Here is a 21,505-nt window from a genome sequence, read left to right as displayed (position 1 = left end):
ATTGTGCTGTTACTTTACTTGCAATCGTTTAAGAGCCAGAACAATGTTTGCTTGTATTTGGTATTTACAGTATTTATTTTAGTGCAAGTGTTGTACTGCAGTTCTACCTGTGGCTAACATAAGTCATAGTAGTATAGTGTAGTATAGTAGTAAGTAGTTATTCATTTCAGGTAGGACAGGTAGTGAAAGGTTATACTGTCATTGTTATATTTAAACAGGTTTAATTATGAACTCATTTCACCTGACGTTTTGTTTTGGAAAAGCAAACTGTCAGTGAAATATGAGTATTCTGAGTTTCACTTAGAGCTGACAGGTCGTCCCTCCTTTATTCTGTCAAGTATAAAGCGCGTGACTAGGCAAACTTATAACATTACTCACAATTACCATCACTTTGGCACATTAACAGTTTAGGATCTGTTCCTTTACGAGTACAGAATGTTCTGATGTATTAAATTACAGTGTTATATTTGATCAATTATCAGTAGTTTAATAATAAACTTGTTGAACCTTAGTCTAGTTTTCCATAACAGAATCTATGTGAAATGTGAGCACAGTATATATTATAGAGTTATAGAGCTAATCGTAACAATAACAAACAGTAAACAAAAAAAGTATCATGTAAACATAAGGTTTATTGCCATTGTGCAGCTGTGTCCAAACATCGGACACTTCAGAGCAACATCACCATTATCTTTACCAAAAAAATACATAAAAAAGACTCACTTCTCCCTGTGATTTTGTACACATGGTCCTGGGTTGTATCTGCCATTGTAAAAAGAATTAACAGTCTTTGGTAGCTAGCGAACAACAACAGATTTCAGTGTGAAAATCTCCCTCTTCTGCTGCTACAGGCACTACTACAGGCACTGTCGTCATGCCATCGTTATCAATCCAGACACATACAATAATCAGGAGTGCATCTGAAAGAGTAACTTCTCACTAGCTTCTATTTGATCCGGACGTTTCATCATTATATACACAATGTAGTAACCTTTAACATTTGAGATTTATAGGCAGACCGAATGGACAGATAGGCCTATTGTTCCCAGAGATCTTTACAGTTACAAACAATTTTCTTTACAAAACATGAAAAAATAGCAGTATTACTTCCCCCATAAGCAGCAAGCCCCAACTGCAGACAATACAAGATTACACCGTGTCACTCATCATGGAGATTAGTGAAGGCAGCCTCCACCTCCGCGTTGTTAGCATGTCAATTACCGTGATTAGATGAAGCACATAGCAGGTATAGTGTACTATTTTGTTATGAAATGTAATGACAGTCCATGACACTTGTATTTTTGATCCACATATCGGGGCCTTCTTCAGAAACACGGAGGACCATCTCGCTTTGTACTCCTCTAACAGTGATCATCCACGTTCCAAGATGGCACCTGCAGGGCCAGCCCAGTCAGAACCCGTCTCTTTATTTTGGAGAGGGTCCGGCTATAGGTCGGTCAAGGAGGGTCCCCCGGTCTGTCTGGACAAAGTGCTGAACTAGTCTAATAAGAGACTGGCTATCTGAGGGCCGGCTGGATTCCACCGCACCCAACTCAGAGCATCTCCAGTCCTGTGCTTATCAACAGTTCGTTTAAGTCCCATCTAGCAATTACAAGATGCATTGCCTTCACCTACGGAAGGATTCATCATCAATACATGGAGGTCCATTTCTGTAAGCAAAGGCTCTGCTCGCCCCAAAGCAGAGCCACTTATACAGCAGATCCGGAGCTGTGGGTGCACATCTGAAGTTGTTTGTGCTCCGCGTTCACCTGCATGCTTTGATTGTCCAACTGAACGTCCGTGGGGATGCGAGATTGGAATTTCTCAAGCTGTTCGGGGCTTGCCAGGTTCTTCAGTAGGTAGTTCTCTCTCTCCAGCTGGTTGTTTTTCTCAGCCAGCTCCTTGATCTGCTCCTTGAGGATCTCCACCTCCTCTCGGACTGCGTACATCAGGTGGTTTTTCACAAGGTCCTGCAGAAAGAGAGGAAGGTTAAGGCTGGAAGAACATGCTGAAAGAATAACTGTCAGCTCATTTGAATGAGCACTTAAGGGTCTTCAGTGGTAAAGTGGTGTGTTTGACCTTAAAGTATTCTCTATCATTCCAAACACATTTGTAATGAGTCTTTTTGAGCTTCCTGACACCACCTGCACCGCTCTGTCCAAACTTGGCTCTAGGCAGCGTTTACATAACAGGCACTTTCCTGAGCATTTGGAGAATTTGTTTTTATAACTTGCCCTCTAACCTAAAATACCATTGTGTTGATCAGAAGAGATATTACAGAACATGTAAAAATAACTCACATTAATCACATAAGGTGAAGTGAATGCACTGCATGTGTAAAGCAGAATGAGTTCACATTGTTAATGTCTTACCATTGCTTGTTCAATCTTGTTGTCAATGGCTACAACGCTAGCACCAGAGGCACTGCAAGAAAGAAGAAAAACAACATTAATCACCTATTCAAAGACAAAAGTTGAGTGAACATTCCCTGCTCTCTGTTCTCTGACAGTAAACTGCAAGTTAATAGTCAAAATATACAATTTATTCAAATTGTTGGCACATTACTACAGTAAATGTTACTGTGGAAAGTGCAGCGCAGAGGGATTAGAGAATGTGGGGCACTGGCCCAGTCAAAAGAACAGTATTTGCTCAAAGTGTTCAAAGTACAACTCCACAGTCTGACACAAGCCTTACAAGGGCAATAAACATCAACATCAACACAATAGTTTCTAACGATAAGAGTCACAGCTCCAGAGGCGCAGAGCGCGAGGAAACAAAAGACTCACGCGTCCACAGACTTTTACAACAAAAACACTCAGCACAAACGCATCTTAATCAGATATTTACCTGTTGTCAAGTTTGACCGATACTACGTCTCCCCCGAGCAGCGAGGAGAAGAAGGAGATGGAGAAGTTATGCAGCTGATACACGGCCACCTCCATCGGCGTCTTAGCGAACATCTCTGTGCTCATGTTGAGTACTAGACTCGTCTGAAAGTAACTTTTCGCCACGTTTGCAGCTGGTGGGTCACCAAAGTGAAGATAAAGCTGTTTGTTGTGTTGCTTGATCGCGATGCACTGGCTCAGAGGCTGAGTTCAGTGCTGTGTCTGGTCTGTGTCTGCGCTGTGCACGAGCGGCTGAGTCTGTGGCTATTTCTGCCCGCGCGCGCTATATGAAAGCAGCGCCGTGACGTCATCTGACGCGCGCATCTCATTATGTAAATGAGCCCGGGGTCAGGCCTCTGTGCTGCAGGTTCACTCTGGAAACGGGACTAGAGCGAACATTTAGGTGTCTAATTACTATCGTTTTAACATTTACATAACAAGCCCGGAGGGAAATGACAGAGTGTACTCTAAATACAACAACAGCTGTCCTTCAACGGGACAGTTTAATGTAATATGGTTTTAGTTTAATATAATGTTCATTTAGTCTCATATAATGTGCACTTATCTTTATATAATGTGCATGTATTTTAATATATTGTGCATTTTCCACTGTTCTATCTGGGCACTACAGTTCAGCATTTAGAGGAACTAATACATGAACACACAGTTGTCCCTGTCCTCTTTGGACACCTGTATAAAATTCACAACTAGCACAAGTTCCTCCAGTGCATCTTATGGTACTTCTCCTGATGCTGCTGTCAGGACATGAACATTCTGCAGTGAACACTACACTGTGTCTCTGCATAAACATTCATATAAATGTATGACATTAATTCACATATTAGGTGTATCTTGTATTATTTGGCTGTTTGCTTACAGGTTTAGATAGATATGTACTAAATGTTCTCTCATTATCATGTTTCATTGAACATGTTATTCCCTGGCTCTTTCTTGTGGCTCCTTGTTGTTATTGTTGCTTCACCATATGGCCATGTGCATGTACCAGTGAACCAGCTGTATTTTTCCACAGCCTCATTCTAGTAACTTTCCTCATCCAGGACTCTACCAGCCTCTAGTGGTGACACTGTAGAATGCGCCCACGCGGGTGGTACAGCACTTTCCCTCCAGATTGTTTACAAAGGGAATTTTCCGTTCACTTTCTCCCCATTTTCTATCAGAAACTGTTCTGGTAAACGAAGACTGTTTGTACGGAGTAGAAAGCATATGGCCAAAGCACATTCCCCCTGAGCACAGACTATTCTGCGTGTCTGTTTAACACACTATAAACATGAAAGAGCCGGACCATGAGCATGTGTTACTCATGTATTGTGCTGCTATATTTGGATTCAATAAGATCATATCCTGCACTGCATTCTCCTTATGCTTCTGGTGTACATGAACTACCTAAACTCCACAGAGCCATAAACATTCTGGAGAACTACACAAAAGACTATTGTAATCACAGGGACACACACTCATTAGTGCAGTATTATCGGATTAAACAGTGATAATGACTTGATATATTCTCCATTTGTGACACTCAAGGGCATAAATATTCTCCCAATACATAGAAGTGGAATACTGCAAAAACAATGTACTCAAAATGCTGTTAACATTTATGAAATACTCAAAATTACAATTCAGTTCTACTACTACTAGACCAGTACTGCTTATGGGACAGCACCAGGCGACTTCAGTGTGTACTTCTGCCTTATACTTTTTAGCTATTTGTTCTACACAGCAAATTGCAACACTATATTGCATCAGAACATGAACTATTTGAATGAAAATGTCCCTGTACAACTGAGACTCACAATTATATCATAAAACCAGGTTAATGTTTAATGTTGGAATAGCAGCTGTGCAGTGTGATTATGCAAAGTCAGTCCTGGAACATGTGTGTCACCTTTTGCATTCGATTTACTCACTTAATAACAAATTAATTGCTTAAACAAAACAGTTGTATAACTATAACTATAAAGCAAGTGTATTTGTAATATTCTATCCGTGTCAAAACTGCTCTGTGTATATGTGGTCCAGTACCAGCCTCGTGGAAATGGGAACTGGTCAATATTTTCACTCACTATTGGTAATTGTTGTTCTTTTTTGCAAATGTAGTAACAGTATTGAGAACTGTAGTAGTAGGAATAGTAGTTGCAGCAGTGATTGTAGTGAGTCTTGCGGTCTTTTTAAGCCTTTTTAGCGTTCAATCCCGGTAAAGATGGAATTTAATACTTGATTTTCACAAAGGTTTGTCCAATAATTGCCAAAAAAAGCCAAGTTATTTTGCCTTTGGTGCTGCCATGTCGTGTGGAACACAAACTGCCTGTCCTTTGCCGTTGCCAGATTTGGTGAGTCATTCTGAACCGGGCTGAGGGCCATAGTTTTCATCAAATGTCCCACAAGAGCGGCCCTTATATAACTCTGTGATTCACTCGTACCAGGGGAGACAGCACGAGAATATAGCCCAGAAATGTACCCGCTTTTGTGAGCAGGGATATTGTGAGATACAGATAGTATTTAGTGGTTTTTGTGTTAAGGAATGTGTTTTACTCTGCACACTGTTTATTCTATCTGCTATTGCACAAGTTAAAAACACTATGGGAATTGTTATATCGGGGAATAAGGAGTAGTTGAAAATGTTACGTTTGTAGGAAAAATACGACTTTTTTTCCTCGTGATGCTTCATTTTTGATTCAATTTCGTTTAGTTTCAACGTAAACAATGCCAGACTTTTAATCATAGTCACTTAACGCACAAAATGTCCTCCTCCAAAGTCTAAACCTCATTAATAAAAATCCCCAAGCTGATCATTGAACTGATGAATCTCCATCTCGATTAAAATTTGATTAATTTAACCGCAGCCCTTCAGCGAGCTCAGACCCGCACTCACCGACGCTCCGGGGGCCTCTTGAACAGGCTGGGGGAGTAGGGAGGAGAGTAACCCAGGACCCTCTCTGGATAAGGCTGGAAGTGCTGCTGGTGATGGCAGCAGAATCTATGTCCAGGGTGCTCCAGACGGTGGGCACAGATAGTCCTGGGTGAACCGAAATCCACCTGCGGAGCTTGAACGTAACGCGCCTGTCTCTGTCCCATCTTTGCTATGCTCTCTGTGGCGATACCGGAGAGGACAGAGGAGCGGTTTGGCCTCTCCGTTGTTCTACAGCGTGTCGCGTTGCTCACTGGCACAAAGGGACAATTGAGCCGCACGTGTGAACTGTCTGTACCACACTCAGACTGGCACTTACGGCTCTACTCTAGAACACAGACACAATACAAATGTGCTGTAATTTAGGGAAGAAAATGTAGGTTTTTAACTGCACCTGAGTGGAACAATCAAAAGCAAGCAATTAGATCCAGGCTAATTACTGCTGTTAAACACTCCATGTACTTACGCTATTGTTCCAGCATGAGAAAACAGGGCTGCACGTTTACGCATACAGAAATAGACCAAAACATTATGACCACACGCTTATTCTTTGTCTAAATGTTATTTGAAATGACCAGTGTTGCACGGTCACTTTTGGAAACCGTAGCAAATTAAAGATTACAAGAACAGAGAGCAATGGAGTCATCTAGAGTTAACAGTTGGGCCTTTGTCAATCTCCAAAAGCTCAAAATGCTCTGCTACACCTTGTGATGTCACACAGTGATTGTTTGCAAGTGAACAATAGAGATAGAGATTTAAACTGTGACGTGCATAGATCATTAGTTTGCATTTTTAAGCCACGATATTGATCTATAACGGCAAAATAGTACAAATGGTGCACTGATTTCCTCTTAAAAACTGCAGGAAAATGGTGAAAAAAATTGTTTCCTGAGCCCTCAAGTCTCAAACGGAGGGTGCAGTACTTAAACGTGCACGAATCAATCAAAACATGACTCAGAGCGCAGGTTTATTGTGAGGGAACACTGTTATAATATGGTTTAAAGCTATGTAATAATAGACAATTTTACATAATACACCTCCGTTAACTAATGACAACTCCGTCAGCTCTAGTAGCTTCATGTCGAGACAAATGAAGTGGAAAAATCTTACGTAACATCAAAAAATCGGTGTCTGTGGTTGTTAATCTCCGTGAGCGTTTCATTTTGACTCAGAGGATTTGAGGCTTTTGTTCAGCCTTAGTCGTTATTAGCGGCGTAATTAGCTGCAAATGAAAAAGGATACAGCACGACGGGGCTGTCTCATCCTCACGGCTCACAGACATGACAAGTCTGGATCTGTAATCAAACACACACACACACACAGGTCTCGGAGTAATCACATTTATCAACACCTGGTGACCTCCGCCTGCTACAACAACACCACAAAGTCTGCAACCACAAACCAAATTTCATGGAACGCTGATTCAGATTTGTCCTTGGGAAAATTCATAACTGGAAATAACATGACATAACATCGCCGTAATCTCTGCGTGTTACTTTGAGCGTCTGATCCTTGCGTTTGTCTATGTTTTTGTCGCTGGTTTTGCAAAGGGAGCATTGTGAGATGGGGTTGTCTCTTTGGAGAGGACATATTTGCCAGACAAATGAGGTGCGTGTTTGTACAGATTGTGTTGATAGCGTCTGGGAGCCCTGTTAAGAGCAGTGTCATCATTTAATCCTGGGTGGAGTATCGCATTCATTTCAACAGTTTATCTCCCGTTTTATTAAGTCAAATAGTGGTTTCTAGGTTACACAAAAGATAATTACACGCCATGAGTCAGAGTGATACTTTAGGATTTATATATATATTTATTATCCAATTTATATAACAAGAGACGCAATAAAAATGAAACCTCAAAGCAGCACTGCTATTATTATTATTTCTAATTCAGTTATTACTTTTTCCTTCGTGACATAACACGCTTTTATCACTGCCAGACAGACAGGAAACATCCACATACTTCCCATTTGACTTCTGTTCCTTCTGTCATGAATCAACTCTTGCGCTGCGCTAACCAGAAAAGGCCTTTGCTGCACGCCAGAGGAGAGATTTAAACAAACGCGAACACAGAACACAATGTACAGCGGCACAGAGAGAAACGCCATCAATTGTGCGGCTTGTTTTAAGTTTGTGTCATGGTACCAGCCTGTGTCTACACATTAGTGACAGCCCGAATCCGTGATGTAAAGGTTTAGCTGTACTTATTTCACTTGTGTAAGCAGAACTAAATAATCCGAACGTCGTCATGTGAAAAATCGTGGAGTACAGCGAAGGTATGTTGGCACTTTGTAGGTCACATTGTAGCCCTTGACCTGAGTGGCTTAAGCAGTAACAGTATGTTCTAGCAGCCTATAACCATAACACCGCATAAGGATCCAATCTGCGTGGCTAAGTGCAAACACGCAGAAGACCAGAGGACCTGCGATGCACTGGAAAAGGGTCAAAGGTCAAAAACTCAATTGGCCATGAAGTGTTTAATCGCGCTAAACCCTGTCATTAGCCGTGCGAAGGGCCCTGGACTCGCTAAGGGTCGGGAAACGTGTACATTTCTGCCACCACTCAGAACCAATTAGCATTCTGTGTATATATATGAGAGTCTACGTAGGATTCGAGTCAAAATATAGACTGTGGCGCTAAGGGGGGACACACGCTCGGGATGGCACCTGAGCTAAACGCACTGTTGACTGGACGCGATCCCGGAACAAAAGGTCAAAGAGGTCAGGGCCGGCTGTCCACATTCATCTGCGCGCCTCCGTGTGCTTCCAGCTGTCTATATACTGCAGTGTGGTGCGCGCTAGTGTCTCTAAGCTGAGTTATCTTCAGCTGTGGAATGCTAACGGCAGGCTAACTGGTACATTCTGGACCCAATCCGTCAGCGTGTGCACCACCAAATGGAAATCTTTTGTAAGTGATGTGAAAAGGATGAGGTCAAACGTGGTGTATTGTCATGAGCGGGCGGGGAGAGCGCGCACGGCTGTTCGCTGAGGGCTCGTTTTACAAACACCGTTGCTAATGAAATGGTTGGCGGTGCGTACATGTCGAGATGCGCCCAGGGAGTAGCCCAATTCAGATGATGGTCAGACAGCATAAGCCATCCCATTACATCAGGATCACACGCTGGTATTTTGAGGACACTGACAGATCTTTACCGCAAAGACATACTGTTCTAGGGTGTACAGCTTTACAGGGTTAATGCATCCCAGGAGTCAAAAGGCCCTATCCCGCGATGGTAAATAAAGAATGATCTATGTCAGAGGTGTCAAACTCATTTTCAAGAAGGGCCACATCAACAAAATGGTGGCTCTCAAAGGGCCAGATGTAACTGTAAGATAAATGTCACTACGTTTTTATTTTGTTAATTCACCATTTCTATATTTATCACTTATTCAAGTTACAAAATTGCATATGGATTTGCATAGATATGAAAAAATGGCTGTTTAACTGTGTATCTAATGATAAACTGACATTTTAAAACAGTCATACCTTTAATTTACTTTGTCGCGGGCCACATAAAATGATGTGGCGGGCCGTATTTGGCCCACGGGCTTCAGTTTGACACATGTGATCTATGTGAACGCACGGAAGATGAAATGCAAGTGGGAAGATGAGCAGATTTTACAATAGAAACTGCCAAACTGTAATATCTTCAGCCCTATCTTGTAGTAGTAGTATCTAACACTTTTATTACACCACTCGATTTATTTGTCATTTGTCTCAGTTTCAGATTCTACGAGATCTGAACTTTGGATTATCTCATCTGCCTCATTATTGTTGTTTTATCTCGGACGCCTTTTGCGACATAAATTCAACTTTGTGCTTTGCTGATACAGATTTACGCATTTCCCACGAGACTCTCCTTTTAAATTTCTTATTCTTGGACAGTTTCGTCTGCGCTCACATCACCTCGGCATTTTCCCACCGTTTTATTTGATCAAACGCCGCAGCTGTTTGACCCGAGCCGTCGCAAACTGTGACATCGCAGGAGGGAGCGGGCCCCTCTCAGCTCCGCCTGTTTTGTTTGTGTTTTTGCTTTCTGCCCTTGTCCTCTGCGCACTTGCCCCCGTCCACATGTCCACACGCGTCCGCGCACGTCCACACACAAGCGTCGGGTTTCATCCTTTACAGGGACATTACATTGACTTGCATTCGTTTCCTAGCAACTGATCCAAACCTTAATCTTAACCCGTTTTTACCTCACGTATCTGAACTTTAAATCATGTTGTCCCTGTCCCTTTTTGTCCCTTTTTGTCTCTGTGTGTGTGTGTGTGTGTGTGTGTGTGTGTGTGTGTGTGTACAGATTTGAGTTCCCACAACTTGCTAAATACCCGCCCCCCGTCCACACACTCACAGCTCCGTCAGCACGTTCTGGATCAGACTGGATATGGGACGTCCCGCTAATTTATGTCACTGATGTCGCCCAAACTGTAAGCTCAGAGGAGAGGTTCCCATGGACGCCCGCAGACTACACCACAGTGAGCGAGGTCCGGCCCGGGTCACCTGTGATAACTGACCACAGCGTGACTCCCGCCCCACGGAGACGAGTGGAGAGGAGCATTAAAGGTTATATGCAGATGAGGACACTGTTATATATGGGATTAATGTTAGATTGTAGCTAAAAAAAACCTGTTGAATGCAAATGTCACAGGTAAATGGAAAAGTATTATAAGAGGTGGAAGGTAACAGAATAAAAGAAGTCAAGTACTATACTTAAGTACTAATTTTAGGTATCTGTACTTTACTTCAGGAGATTTTAAAGTGGATTTGAGAGCAGTATGTGTACTTTTCTACTCCACTATGTTTTTGAACTGGACTGATGAGTAAATGCATTTTTTAATTATAATTTGAGACCTGCTGAAAACTGAGGCGTTTCTTTTTATGAAGCTACTATTTTATACTTGGGTATCTGTACATTTACTTAAGTAGCAAAAGTGGATACTTGTTCCACCACTGGGTATCATGTATATACGCTCCCTTGTGGATGCAGTTATTTTTCCCCATTTGCAAAAGGTAAAAGAATTCTGTTGTTTAAGAAAATAAGACTGACATTACTACTACAGATAACAACCTGCTGATGCTAGATGTGCTATTTCTCCTGCTACTTCTACACATTACCCCAATCATTTACATTACCCCAAAAATTTACATTACTCCAATAATTTACATTACTCTAAAATTTACATATACCCCCGAAATTTACATTACCCCAATCATTTACATTACCCCAAAAATTTACATTAATTCAATCATTTACATTACTCTAAAAAGTACGCCCAAAATTTATATTACTCCAATACTTTACATTACTCCAATCATTTACATTATCCTAAAAATTTACATATACCCCCAAAATTTACATTACCCCAATCATTTACATTACCCTAAAAATTTACATTACTCCAATCATTTACATTACTAAAAATTTACATATACCCCCGAAATTTACATTACCCCAATCATTTACATTACCCCAATCATTTACATTACCCTAAAAATTTACATTACTCCAATCATTTACATTACTAAAAATTTACATATACCCCCGAAATTTACATTACCCCAATCATTTACATTATCCTAAAAATGTACATATACCCCCAAAATTTACATTACTCCAATCATTTACATTACCCCAAAAATTTACATTACCCCAGTCATTTACATTATCCAAAAAATTTACACATACTCCCAAAATTTACTTTACTCCGATCATTTACATTACCCCAAAAAATTACATTACCTCAGTCATTTACATTACTCCAATAATTCACATTACTCTGATAATTACCTCAATAATTCACATTACCTCAATAATCTGCAATGCCCCAATCATTCATATTGACCCAATAATTACTGAAATAATTGACATTACCCCAGCCGTTTACATTCATGTACATTACCCCAATAATTTCACTTTAATATCTGTTTAAGATAAAACTATGGGGAAAATATTCTGAGAAAGGAAACAGTCTGTGTAATGCCTCAGTCGTCCAGGTCTGATCCATAAAAGAAAAATTCTATTCTGTCAAGTGGACAGAATGCGGAGGTTTGGCTGCTCGTCTCAGCTGCTTCGTCAGTTCTGGTCAGATTGCTGCTGGACGCCGCCTTAAAATTTTTGTCTTGTTGACAGAATGGAATTTTTCTTTTACTACAAAAGGAAAAGAACGACATGTTTGGCAAATAGAGTACATATTATCTGGAAAGATAAAAGTAAAGTCTGCAGTTATGTTTTGTGGTTTTGAACTTAGCGACACTATTAGTCGTCGTGGGATTTTGACTTTCATTTATCTTTTGTTATAAATAGCTGTGGCCAGTGTTGCGATAGTTAATAAGTAACTCAGGTTTCATCAGCTGGGCTCGCTCTGACTGTACAAAACCTAAAACAACCACAAGAATGATACAGAGAGCCTCGTGTGTCAGAGAACTGTAAATCAGAGCCGGGACGCACTATGACTCATTATGTCACTGTGGCTGCATCAAAAGAGCAAACGCATTTACATAATCAGGACGAACAGCGGAAAGGACTGTAAATCCTCTTTAATGGCTACAGTGGTTTTTATGTGTCCTTTCAGAAAGTAAAAAACACCAAAACAGTCCAACACAGTGCGATGTTTTGTTTGCGTGTCATTTCGTCGGTAACCTATAGGGGGCAACAAAGGTTTTCCCTCGTACACTTTCGGTCAGAGTTATATCCACAGATCCACGCTTTTAACCGTGTTAGCTTGAAATGACATGAGATTTGAGATTTGTTGTCACTAAAAAAGAGGAAATTGTAAGCATGTTCGCCGTTTTTAATCAGCTGATGGACCCGGAAGTGACATCACAACAGAGTTTTTTTCATTGCAGTAAAAAAACAAAACAAAAAATCGTACGGTTGTCCCTTACCACAGAGGTTCGTCTTTCGTGGCCTCGCTGTTTCGTGGGTTTTTTTTGTGGAATTTTGTGTGCTTTTTCACTGCGTATGTGCGTACATTGTGTTCTGCGTTACTGAAGTGCTGTACGTTTGCGAGTTTCCCCCCCGACAAAACCCACGATGTCGATGAAACGTTCTGCACCGATAAAGACGCCTACGAAGGTTTGAACTTTGAGAGAGTTTAAACGAGAGAGAAATGTGAGAAAATGTTAACGCCTGTGTGAGAAAAGTGTATAAAGTGTGTGGTGAGGGGTTTTACAGCTGCAAAACATATAGAAAAATCGTAAAAAATAAAGCTAATACATCGCGGATTTCGCCTATTACGGGTTATTTTTAGAACGTAACCCCCGGCGATAAACGAGCGACCACTGTATTGTTTATTATTTATCAATTTTTTGCACAGAATCTTAAATCATAACTTTATTTTGACGTGGACTTTCCAACCACTACAAACAGTGACCAGATGTTTTCCATGTTTTTCCTATACGCTATAAACTAAAATCTAAACAAAACGAGCGGATATTTCCCAAAATCCATCTCACTCCACAGCACCTAACACTTTTACTCTTACTTCTGCAACAAAAACACAAGAAACATTTGGTAATTTGCTTATTTTTTGCTGTTTTTTGTAACATTTCCCTCTGTATAGCACCCTCTACAGGTCATGGTAAATATTGCAAGCCTCATATATGCAAATTCACTGCTACAAAAGTGACTGATTATTGCTTTAAAGTGCATTTGACAGATTAATGTGCTTTTCAAAAGACACAACTGTTCTTAAACGTGACATCTGTGCGGAGACACTGGACAATGTCGTTTTCATATGTAAATCCTGGCATCAGTTTAAATCCGTTTTCGCGTAAGTGCAGCTGGTGTATGGTAGATCTCACGGGTAATATGGTAACGCCGCTGGATCTTTTGGCTTTTTGGTGTTTTTTAACTTAAATTGTTCCTAAACAGTTTGTTATATTTGCAGCGGGAATCAAAAAAAACAAAAAATCAGCTCTGTAGTGGTCACTTAAAGTTCTCTTTGATATGCAAATATGAGCATTCGTTTTGTTTATTAGCGCTAACCCCGCCAAAAGTGACGTGTTTAATTCAGAGCGCGATTGTGACACGCCAACCCGGGCCTGGCATATGGAGCGGCTTTTTCTTTTTCCTCTTTTCCTCGTTTCCTCTTTCAGAACATCAGACCAAAGCCATTAGTCTGTGCTGACAAACCGCAGTCTGCTCTATAGCTCTCGTGCAAACACAGGGGAGGGTCTATAGGAGAACAACATGTGCACCGTGTTTCTTCAGCCCGAGTGCGCCGGGAGGGTCGCCCGATGGGAGACACCCAGACGATCTGAGGGCCACATGCGCCGAGCCGTGTACACTTTAAAAGCACAGTTTAGTGAGAAACAGAACAGTGTATCCAGATGTTGGCCACCCGCTTCAGGACCATAAAACTAAAAAGAGACCTTCTCACAGGCTTTTAATCACGTGCAGTAGTGGTACAAAAATATATACTCTTGTACTCCTTACGGTACAGTAGGTTTGGTCAGAAAAAAGTACAGTGTCAAAAGTAGAATATATACACAACCGGATGAAAGTTTGGACACGCCCTCTCGTTCAGTGTTGTTTATTTACCGTATTTTCTGGAGTATAAGTCGCACTTTTTTCATAGTTGGCCGGGGATGTGACTTATACTCAGATGTGATTTATGTGTTTTTTTCTTCATTATTATGCTTTTTTTTGGCCGGTGCGACTTATACTCCAGTGCGACTTATACTCAAATACGATTTATATGTTGTTGTTTTTTTCATTATTATGCTTTTTTTTGGCCGGTGCGACTTATACTCCAGTGCGACTTATACTCAAATACGATTTATATCTTTTTTTCTTCATTATTATGCTTTTTTTTTTGGCCGGTGCGACTTATAATCCAAAAAAATACAGCAATTTTTTATTGTTTCGTTTAAATTTTTACTACTTCCTTTGATCCACTTTTTTATTTTTACTACTTTCACCATTTTAGATGTATTTTAAATTCGATATATCTTGTCTAATGCAAGAAATATAGGAAAGAAATGTTAAAAAGTTAAACTCTACTAAATATTTTTTTGATAAAGCAAAGGGTGGCTGGTTTGAGGATTTGAATATAAACGATAAAAACGAGTAGAGTTTCTTTGTGACGTAATTCCATATATGTTACATCATATATTTGATGTCGTCTGTGTGTGTATAAAATGCAGAAAGTTGTAAAAAATAAAGAAAAAAAGACATTGCATGAGAGGATGTGAGTGTATTAAAGGGGCCGTATTACGCAAACTGGACTTTTGTGAGCTTTTAGTCGTTTTATAGCAGTGGGTCCTCCTCATTATGAACTTACTTAAAGATGCATTTTGATAGATTCATGCATGTTTGACTGATCTTGTACATTTATCCCTCGCTATATCGTGGTCTCGCTGTTTTGCGGATTATTTTACTGCAATTTTACATGCAACGTTGGATCGCAGTGTGACTCTGAAGTGTTGTACGTTTGCGATTTGTTTTCTCCCCGACAAAATCGGCAAAGGCGCCTACGAAGGTTTGAACTTTGAGAGAGTTTAAACAAGAGAGAAATGTGAGAAAATGTTAACGCCTGTGTGAGAAAAGTGTATAAAGTGTGTGGTGAGGGGTTTTACAGCAAAAAACATAGAGAATAATCGTAAAAAAAATTAAGATTTCACCTATTGCGGGTTATTTTTACAACGTAACCCCCGCGATAAACAATAGATTTCTATCCCTGCCTCTATTTCTACTGCTCATCATACACGTACGGTTAGAAAATGTCAAGAAACCAGTGGAATCATTTTTATTATCAGGCCGTTTCAGATCTAGAGTATGTATGTGATGCTTTCGTACTAAATCCCCCCCAAAAAGCGCAGGTGGATACCAGTCCGGACGTGTAGATTTACTGCGTTTGGCAAAGAACGGGCCACATACCTACGAAAACAAACGTGATACGAAGCTAGTACCAACGCAGCAGAGTGGAAGTAACATATCTGTTGTCATTTAAAGGTCCTATATTACGCAAAATGGACTCTTTGTGAGCGTTAAGCCGCGTTAGAATGTTGTTACCGCCTCAAAAATACACCCGGAGTTGCATTTTGTGTTTTTGTTCCATTCACATGTTTGAGTAATCCTGCGGGGGGGGGGGGGTTATGTATGATTTATTTAAAGATTTTTCAGAATATATACAACAGATAACAAAGAAAGGTGTAGTATCCAAGGCTAATATGAGAGATTAACAATTTTCAGTGTACACACCTTAAAAAAAAAAACACACAGCCCCCTCATAACAAACCCCTGACAGATGGATGAGAAAACAAACAAAATGAAATAAAATAAAATAAAATAAAACAAAACAAAATAAAAAACAAAACAAAATAAAATAAAATAAAACAAAATAAAACAAAACAAAACAAAATAAAACAACAAAACAAAATAAAACAACAAAATAAAATAAATAAAATAAAATAAAATAAAATAAAATAAAATAAAACAAAACAAAACAAAACAAAACAAAACAAAATAAAATAAAATAAAATAAAATAAAATAAAATAAAATAAAACAAAACAAAACAAAACAAAACAAAACAAAACAAAACAAAAGCACAACAAGAATTAAAAAACAAAAACAAGAATAAAAAAAAAAAAACAGACAGAATATGCACTACTCAAACACTTAGCGTAGTTAGATCAATCTAATCCTGCGTTTTTAATCATTTCTACAAATACTCCACCTTGTGATGTCACAGCGGTGGTCGTAGTGACACTTCTCCCCTTAAAAAAGCATAATATAGTCATTTTTTTTACAAAGCTTATGAGAAAAAAACACTGGATCCCAGACAGTAGAGTATAGAGTATAGCGTTAATAACATGTTTGTGTGTGATGCGTGTCTGGGAAGGTGCGTGGAACAGTCATGTCACTTTAGGTTCACTGACTGGGCTGTAATTGCTCTGTTTTACATCTGCCAAGTGTGTTATTAAGACGCAAACGATTAACCCGGATGAACCCAGAACATTCTTCTTTGTTCTACGCTGTAATAATCAACGGTGCGACCTGGACAAGTCTGTATGCGTCACAATTATCGAGTTTATGGTAACTGGAGAGCTGCCAGTAAATATGAAGGCAGTTATTTACTTTAGAATAAATGATTTTTAAAAACAGTTCACTAAATATTCGAGTTGAGGTTGTGAGGAGTTAGTAGAAGTTGTGAAGTTAAGAGCAGTGGTAGAGTAACAAAGTACAAGTAGTAAAGCAGTGTATTTAAGCAGAATTTTTAGATATCTGTGCTTTTTTAGTGGATACTTTTTACTTTTACTTTAGTACGCTTGAAAGTAGTGTCTGTACTTGCAACTCCACTACATTTTTGAACAGGACTGAAAAGTAAAAGTACTTTTCATATGATTTGAGGGGTTATTTTTACCATTTGTGTAACATCCTGACTCAAGTTTTCGAGTTTAAGCTTCGGATTTGGGCAAAACAAAAATAAATGCACAAAATTTATGAGAAAAATAAAGAAATAGATTAATTTTGCTACATTTCACCAAAATATGCATCATTTTTAGTCAATATTACTACATTTACACTTTAACAAAAAAACAAAACTTGTGTGAAATACTACTTTTTACTCTTAACGTACATTTTTACACAAGTACTTAAATATTTTTACTTAAGTAGATTTTTTTATGTGATATTTTACTTTTGCTTCAGTAACTTTTTACCTCTGTATGTGTATTTTTCCTTAAGTAACAAAAGTACTTCATCCACCTTTGTTGAGAGTAAACTTGCCTTGACCTTTGCCCTAACCTTGCATTGAGTTTGTCCATTTACAGATATAGTCTTACGTATTTTTTTGTGTGTTTTTTGCTAATAAGAACTACATCAACGAACCCTTTTTTGCCTTTGTACATTTAGATTCTTTTTTGTTTCTATCTCCACCAAATAAACATTTTAGCTGACATGTGAGCGTTGCATTAGACACCTCAGTAGCGTCCCACTCACTGCGCTCAGTATCAGGTAAACAATGTGTCAGACTGGCCCGGCTCCAGCCCACACCGCACTACAAGTCCAAAGTTCACTTATGAAACCGCGATTCACTCCTCTGCTATCTGGCCCCGCACGCACCGGTAAAGGAGCCCAAAGGAGCGCAGTGAGGCGTACGAACCACAAGCTCCTGTTCCATCTGAGGAGAACAAACAGGCACGTAGTCTGCTGTTTGTGTCAACACCACGAGAGAAAGCATAAAACCAGGAATGTGCTGGTCCTGCAGCGCTCCGGTCCCAGTCAGGGCGTGTAAATTTACTGCGTTTGGCAAAGGAACTGGCCACATACCTGCGAAAACTGATACAGAGCGAGTACCGAGCCAGTACCGTGGAAGTAATAAACCAGTTATTATTATTTAAAGGGCCTATATTACGCAAAAATTGACTCTTGTGAGCGTTAAGTTGCGTTATGATGCTGTTACCTCGTCAAAAACACAGCTGGAGTTGTGTTTTGTTGCATTCACACATGTTTGAGTAACCCTGCATTATTAGTTTGTAACGTCTCCAACGCTTAAGACGCTCAGTTCCACCTTGTGATGTCATCAAGTGGTAGTTTTCAAGTTAACATCTACATTTTTACCTTTAGTTCAGCACAGATTGGCAATTCCAGGGCTGAAATTTACCAAACTATTCTAGAAATGAAGGTGTTTGGAGTTAAAAAAACCAAACAAAAACACACAACGGAGCACTTCCTGTATTACCACATGATGACATCACAAAGTGGAACACAGCGTTTTTTCCAGTTTGAGAGAAGAACCCTGCAAGGTTTATAGGGTAAACAAAACACAACCCCAGGTATGTGTTTGATGCGGAAACAAGACTATAACAGATCAGAAAATAGCGTGACATTTTGAGGTAAAGATGTTGTAGTATTCACAGTAGAAGTGGAAGTAAAAGTCGTAGCGGTAGGAGTATTTGAAGTAAAAAAAAATCAAACTGTCTGCTGTCAGGTTATCAAAAAATGTGGCTCAGTTGACGGGATTTTTCCGCGATGGAGACAGCTGTAGTAATTATAGTAATGATAACAAATATTTGCGGTATGTTAAGTAGCAGTAGAAGTAATTGACACGTACAAAGCAAAAGTGAAACGGTGTAAACAATATACAATTTGTGAATGAATTTAGCTCGAGTCCTTGTTCTCTCATGCAGTTTTTAAAGTATTTTTCGCTGATAATGTCCCGGTAATCCTTTATTTTGAAAAGCACGGACTACTGCAGTCGGAGAAACGCTACGTGCTCTTTTCTGCTGACGTACTACTTTATCAGATAGAGCCTGTACTTCTGATACTACTACGTAAGCGCCAGGATTGTTATGAAAATGTCTGATGTGAAGCGCGAATCTAAGCCCCAAAAACAACGTCCTCCTCGTCCCTCGTCCCGTCTCCGAGCTTTGACAGCAGTATTTCCCTATGCATGAGGCACAAACTTGGGCCCGTGCCAAAGCTCTGACTGCGGGTGAAGTGAGGTCAACGTACAGCACGAGTACAATTAAAATGTGTGTGTTTTGTGGTTAAATTATCACGTTGCACAATCAGAATGGGAAAAACACACAGACAGAAAATAGAGGAAGATGTTACACAGTGAAAAACACACATACTTTGAACTTTTTGTGAGGAAATAAGTCAGCCGGGGTCATGTTTAACTTTAATGTATTTATTTGTACTTACAATGAGCCGCTATATACTGGGATCAGGAAGTAGTAAAGTGGTGTACTTAAGTAGAATCTTTAGGTATCTTTAGTATATTTTACAGTGTGTGTTTTCTACTTTTACGTCACTACATTTGAGAGCAGTATCTGTACTTTCTACTTCACTACATTTTGAACAGGACTGAAAAGTAAAAGTACTTTTTATGTGAGTTTTTGAGGGGTTATTTTTACCACGTTTGCGTAACATCCTGACTCAGGTTTTTGAGTTCAAGGTTCGGCTTTGAGTAAAACAAAAATATATACGGAAAATTCTGAAAAATAAAGAAACTGATTTGTATTGGTTCTGTCGAGCATTTTTTATCAATAACACTGCATTTATGTGAGTGAAATATTTACAGTACAGTTTTAAACGGGTATTTAAATACTTTTACTTGAGTAGATTTTTTTCATGTGATACTTTTACTTTAGTAACTTCTCTGTATCTGTACTTTTACTTAATTAGATTTATTTTTCTCATATGATACTTTTACTTGAGTAACTTTTTATCTCTGTATCTGTACTTTTACTTGAGTAGATTTTTTTTCATGTGATACTTTTACTTGAGTAACTTTTTATCTCTGCATCTGTATCTTTTACTTGAGTCGATTTTTTTTCATCTAATACTTTTATTTTTACTTGTACAACTTTTTACCTCTGTATTTGTACTTTTACTTGAGTAGTTTTTTTATGTGATACTTTTACTTGAGTAGTTTTTTTATGTGATACTTTTACTTGAGTAACTTTCTACCTCTGTATCTGTACTTTTACTTGAGTAGATGTTTTGTCATGTGGTAATACTTTTACTTAAGTAGATTTTTTTTATGTGATACTTTTACTTAAGTAGATTTTTTTTTATGTGATACTTTTACTTGGGTAACTTTCTACCTCTGTATCTGTACTTTTACTTGAGTAGATGTTTTGTCATGTGGTAGTACTTTTACTTAAGTAGATTTTTTTTTATGTGATACTTTTACTTGAGTAACTTTCTACCTCTGTATCTGTACTTTTACTTGAGTAGTTTTTTATGTGATACTTTTACTTGAGTAGTTGTTTTTTTATGTGATGCTTTTACTTGAGTAACTTTCTACCTCTGTATCTGTATTTTTACTTGAGTCGCCAAAGTGAGTACTTCATCCATCACTGCTTCTGTCACTCAAACAAAGTATCAACAAATATTTGAGTACTGTTTTGTGTTCCTACGACTTGTGGCTGTATTTTGTATATTTGTACTTCCAGCCCAGAGCAAACACGTGGATGTGAGCTCTGCCGAACGCCGCTCGCTCTTTTTTCTCCGTTTGTGTCGAGTTTGACCTTTGTGTTTGCGAGCGGTAAAAGCGTTGACCGCGTGTCAGCCGAACCCCGCTCTCCCTCCAGGTGCTGCTCCTGTCTGTGACCTGTCTCTCCTTTTGTCTCACTTATTTTTGGCCCCGTCCCGTGATTTCGCTGTAATGTTGATCCAGCAGAGCGAAGGCAAAGGCGGGATACGTGAGGACGGCGTGTCGGAGGTGAAACAAGACCGGCCTTGCTCCACATCAGTGCTCTTGGACTTTTATAGTGTTTGTTTTGGGTGAATCATCAGCTCTATTAGAGGTAGATATAAAGAACACATGGAATAATAAAAGTGTCCCCCCTTTAAATAATAAAAGTGTCTCTTTTTAAATAATAAAAGTGTCTCTTTTTAAATACTCTGAATTATTACAGTAGCTTATGTGCCTTTGGGTATTTTCTTACTATTAAAATGTTTTTGTCAATTGGCAGGTCCGGCATCTGTTTGTTTGTCCTCATAGAGATCTTGAATGTTTCACAATATGGCATGTAGCTTTATCTCCATGTCGACAAGCAGGTTGGCGCTATGAGGTCAAGCTACAGTGCAGATCTATGGAGAGGCGACCCCGCAGTCTGACAGTAAAAACACCTGCGTTTCAAAGTCAAAATAGATCATTTTACAGACTTAATGTGGTTAGATTTAGTGTTGCTTATCTCCAGAGATGTTATACCTTGCCCTTGAATGTGTCACAATAT

General features: G+C 39.3%; 1 protein-coding gene across 2 annotated transcripts in view; it reads right to left on the bottom strand.

The window, feature by feature from the left end:
• Window positions 1–612: 612 nt before the first annotated feature.
• tsc22d3 (TSC22 domain family, member 3) overlaps window positions 613–21,505 on the bottom strand; it is a 35,280-nt gene continuing 14,387 nt past the window's right edge. Inside the window, exons 1-3 of one of the 2 annotated variants that reach the window (XM_055224715.1) lie at window positions 2,848–3,144; window positions 2,373–2,424; window positions 613–1,970 (exon numbers count right to left, since the gene is read on the bottom strand). In XM_055224715.1, the coding sequence (XP_055080690.1) occupies window positions 1,710–1,970; window positions 2,373–2,424; window positions 2,848–2,972 (438 nt within the window). In that variant the 5' untranslated portion in view covers window positions 2,973–3,144 and the 3' untranslated portion in view covers window positions 613–1,709. Of the gene's footprint in view, window positions 1,971–2,372; window positions 2,425–2,847; window positions 3,145–21,505 lie in introns of those variants that run through there. The other variant, XM_033973635.2, reaches the window with a different exon arrangement.

This window comes from Periophthalmus magnuspinnatus, chromosome 10 (assembly GCF_009829125.3).
Source record: "Periophthalmus magnuspinnatus isolate fPerMag1 chromosome 10, fPerMag1.2.pri, whole genome shotgun sequence".
NCBI lineage: Eukaryota > Metazoa > Chordata > Actinopteri > Gobiiformes > Gobiidae > Periophthalmus > Periophthalmus magnuspinnatus.
This window is presented reverse-complemented; position numbering and strand designations above follow the sequence as displayed.